Here is a 4,683-nt window from a genome sequence, read left to right as displayed (position 1 = left end):
CCCAGACCGGGCGTTGTCAGTGTTTATTGAGCGAAAACACCTAAAGCTCCACGAGACTCCGGCAGGGGATGGTGGCGAACCCTGCTGTACTCTTCCACCACAACTTTCTCTCACTCTTACTTCCTGTTTCTGTTGTGCCTGTAATTCAAAGGGTCAGCTTTGTCACACTGTGTCACGCTGAATATTCCCAAGAACTACGTTAAGGGTACATGTGTCTGTGGAGTGCTCAGCCACTTGCACGTTAATTTCACGAGCAGGCTGTTCCGTTGATCGGATCAACTGGAACCCTCGACGTCGTAAGCGACGGAGTGCCAACAACAATCTACTTATATAGAATTTGATGTACAACCGTAGAGTTTTAGAATTTACAAAAAAAAAATGAGCTGTATATTATTACTTCAAAAACATACTACTTTTAAAATCTCTGGCAGGGTAATTTAAAGTATCAAAGCTCACTTCTACGGGATGCTCCGGGCCTCGAAAGGACCCATTGTTAATGTGGCCAGCTAATAATGTTGACAGGAAGGAAATGGAGCGTGAGAACATATATTGAAATGATAAAGACTACTCTCAAAAAGAAAGGTGTGACAAGTGCAGAGATGGACGGGGACATTTACGGAAAATACGCAAACGAATATTTCTCCAGAATAACAAATGTATATTGTCCAAAACAAAAATTCATTATGCTGAGGAGCGTGTAGTTAAAGTATTAGGGTTAGGAAACCATTGCTGCACGGGAGTTAGCTGAACTAATGAGCTCTAATGGAACGCTGCGGAAATTGGAGCCCTCTAGGTTGCGATTGATCCAGGGACCGTGCTTCCTTCCTCGTCTGATACTAGACCGTATAGCTATAGTGGCGCTACTGACTGTTGTCAGATGTTGCATTTTAGGGCATATCCTAACTGAAAGCAAGTTACTCCAGAATATATCTGGTGGCATTACCCAGTCTTTATTAGTTTTGTTGATGCACTAAATCAAAGATAGAAGCATCAATGCAATGAGCATTTACACTAATTTGCACTCGTTGTTTTCCACATACGTGGTAAAAACCGTCAATGCAGAAGCATAAACAAAGGAAATCCATGATCCAGACTTATATATGGTAGTCATGAATCTGTTGGTAGATATGAAGAAAGCGCTCGTGTTTCCAATAACAAAGTAACATTCTCGCTTTATAGCATTGTTTCATTTAATAAAAACAGTTTAATTGCAAAGATGACTGCTCTTTGGGAAGGTAATATCAAGCTGGTACATGAAAGGAGGTGTCTAAAACGTGAATGACTTAGAGATGAAATCTGTCAACTTACCTGTAAACGACTTGAAAAACTGTAGAGAGAGAAAGGAAAATTTGGTGAGAAATATTGTCAATAAAATCACATTTTTAAAGAGGAGAAAGACAGCGGGATAGATAGAGATTAAAAACAATAAAGGAGCGTATAAAAGTGGCGGTTAGAAAGAAGTTTAAAAATGGGAAAGGAGAAACGAAACTTACGGAAAAGAGAAGAGTGAAAGAGTAGAAAAAGTTCAATGAGCTGAAAACGATAAGAAGTGATGAGAAATACAAGTATAGAGACGGTGCGAGAAAGGGAAAGATAGATAGATAGATGGATGGATGGATGGATGGATGGATGGATGGATGGATAGATAGATAGATAGATAGATAGATAGATAGATAGATAGATAGATAGATAGATAGATAGATAGATAGACAGACTTACATTCTCCTGAAGCCAATAGTAACAAGTGAACGATAAATATTTCTGGTCTGCAAAAGAAAAGCAATAACATATTATATGCCTCAGTGTGACTAAAGGTAATGATAATGGTTTCAAATTTTGGCACAAGGCCAGCAGGTTCGAGGGAAGGGTAAGTCGATTAGATCGCCCCTAGTGTTCATCTCGTACTTATTTCATCGACCTCGAAAGGATGAAAGGCGAAGTCGAACTCAACAGAATTTGGACTCAGAACGTTGACAGATGAAATGTCACTAGATATTCTACCCGGGGTGCTAATGATTCTCCAAGCTCACCGCCTTAAACAAAAAATAATAATACTTTCTACTCTAGGCACAAGGCCTTAAATTTTGGTGGGGAGGGGGTCTCGTCGATTAGATCAACCTCAGTACGCATCTGGTATTTAATTTATTTACATCATTTACATTTGACGGATATTTGTCCTCATCTTGTTTGTTGTTAACACAACGTTTCGGCTGATATACCCTCCAGCCTTCATCAGGTGTCTTGGGGAAATTTCGAACCTGGGCTCTCATTCCTAAGGTATTTTTCGATGTTGTTATTGTTATTATTATTATTATTATTATTATTATTCAGGTCACTGCCTGGAATCGAACTCGGAATCTTGACGTTAGTAGCCCGCGCTCTTAATCACTATGCCATATGCCCGTGGTATTTATCGACCCCAAAAGAATGAAAGACGAAATAGACCTCGATGGAATTTGAACTCAGAACGTAGCGGCAGACGAAAAACCGCTAAGCATTTAGCCCGGTGTGCTAACGATCCTGTCAGCTTGCCACCTTGATAGTAGTAGTAGTAGTAGTAGTAGTAGTAGTAGTAGTAGTAGTAGTAGTAGTAGTAGTAGTAGTAGTAGTAGTAATAATAATAATAATAATAATAATAATAATAATAATAAGCCTTTCTACTATAGGCACAAGGCCTGAAATTTGTAGAGAGGAGGTAAGTCGATCACATTGACGCTAGTACTTCGCTGGTACTTAATTTATCGACCCAGAAAGGATGAAAGGTAAAGTACTGCAGTACCAGGCAGTGGCTCTCATGGCTTCTGATCTTAACTGATTGGAAGTGTTATCATGTACATTGTTTTGTCTTGGTATGAAAGATGGGCTACAGCAAATATTCTGCTGAATACCACAGATTTGCTTGTCAGTTGTTTGACCTTAACCAGTTGAGCATGTCCCTTGGTTCCTGACGATATGTGCATCTCTGATCACGAGCAGAGGTAGTGGGGAAGCATCATAGCCATGTGTTGAGAGGAATTCTTTGGGGTTTGAATAATTCACTTCAGGAAACATGGGTGTTTCTTTCAACATCCATAAACAAGCTTTATTCATGACATTCTGAGCACGATGGGCTATTTGACCTGAAGAAAATTCTAACTGGGCCCCACCTACAAGGTCATGCGCTATTTATCTTGATATGAGATCACCATGCCGCACATACGGTTGTGATGCATGTACCTGGTATACCCTTATTATTAGACGGGTGGTCTTGATGGGCATATTGAGTTTCGTATATTTGTACCTCAGTGTCACTTTGATGGTATGCTCTCTCATTCAACAACAACAACAACAACAATAATAATAATAATAATAATAATAATAATAATAATAATAATAATAATAATAATAATAATGACAACTACAACAGCAACAACAACAATAACAACAACAACAACAACAACAACAATAATAATAGTGGTTTCAAATTTTACCACCAGGGCAGCCATTTTGGGGGAGGGGATGTGTCGATTACATAGACACCAGTGTTTCACTGGTACTTATTTTATCGACCTCGAAAGGATGAAAGGTAAAGTCGACCTCGGCGAAATACCGCTAAGCATTTAGCCCGGCGTGCTAATGTGTCTGTCAGCTTGCTGCCTTAATAATGATAATGATATCATTTATTTGCCACAAGGGCAGCAAATGAGGAGGACAATACAAAGACAGACATAAAATGTGGAGGTTTACATATAATGAAATGATAAAAAATGTATACACTGAAAGGAAGGGACATATGCATAGCATACAAAGGTTACAAAGAAAAAGTGGCGTGGAGGATGATGGAGATGTGGCCCTCTTGATACAGGAAAGCCAATAAGGATAATCGAAGAACCCCACTGTCCGAGATTTCCCTGAAACCCCGAGAGCAGGTGCCCTCTCCAAGTCCTTCTCACCGATTCTCAGGTCTACACTTAGAGAGGTACCATCCACTCTAGCCATTTTCGCAACTTTCACCCACCTTTCAATAAACTCACTCGAGGACAGTACTTCTACTGTGGAGAGACATGAACTTAGAACTCACAGAGATGTAATTAAACACCGCAAAGCATTTTATCCAGAATTTTACTGTTTATGCCATTAGCATTTGTAACAGGTGTTTCTGAACTGAAGTCCACAAAGGAAGTACTGGAGGTCTGTGATTTTTGTTTTAGTTTTAAAGGCTGTAATGTTATACAACTATTCAGTTAAAATTAGCTTTCATTTAAAGTGCAGAATAGAGGAAATGAGTTTGTTGTTAGTTAATAAAATCAGTTTATTGAGAAAAGAGATTTTTTAGAATCCTACACACGTGGGAATATTCGTTTACATATAAAGGATTGCTGTTAGCAAAAATGTTAGAAAATTCTGTTTTGTAACAATAAAGATTTTTCGAATAAAAGGTTTACTATTTTCCGTAAATGAAGTTGTTGGTTATATAAACACTTTGAATGGCATATATTTCATTGCCTTTGGAACAATGAAAGACAAAGATAACTGTGACTGGACGATTTCAATGCAGTAATGAATCTTGCAACTTGAAAATGTAAAAAAAAAAGACTTAGAAAGGTTGTGGAAAGGGTCTTCAAGCACTTCTTCCATAGGATCCAATCAGAAGTGTATGTGTATATCTATCTATCTATCTATCTATCTATCTATCTATATATA

General features: G+C 38.4%; 1 protein-coding gene across 1 annotated transcript in view; it reads right to left on the bottom strand.

Annotated features, from left to right (window-relative positions):
• The window catches only part of LOC106877958 (uncharacterized), a 67,668-nt gene that overhangs the window by 60,597 nt on the left and 2,388 nt on the right, over nt 1–4,683 (bottom strand). The window contains exons 2-3 of the mRNA XM_014927036.2: nt 1,720–1,766; nt 1,309–1,327 (exon numbers count right to left, since the gene is read on the bottom strand). Of these exons, the coding sequence (XP_014782522.2) occupies nt 1,309–1,327; nt 1,720–1,766 (66 nt within the window). The remainder of the gene's footprint in view (nt 1–1,308; nt 1,328–1,719; nt 1,767–4,683) is intronic.

The sequence above is a fragment of the Octopus bimaculoides genome, chromosome 20 (assembly GCF_001194135.2).
Source record: "Octopus bimaculoides isolate UCB-OBI-ISO-001 chromosome 20, ASM119413v2, whole genome shotgun sequence".
Lineage (NCBI taxonomy): Eukaryota > Metazoa > Mollusca > Cephalopoda > Octopoda > Octopodidae > Octopus > Octopus bimaculoides.
This window is presented reverse-complemented; position numbering and strand designations above follow the sequence as displayed.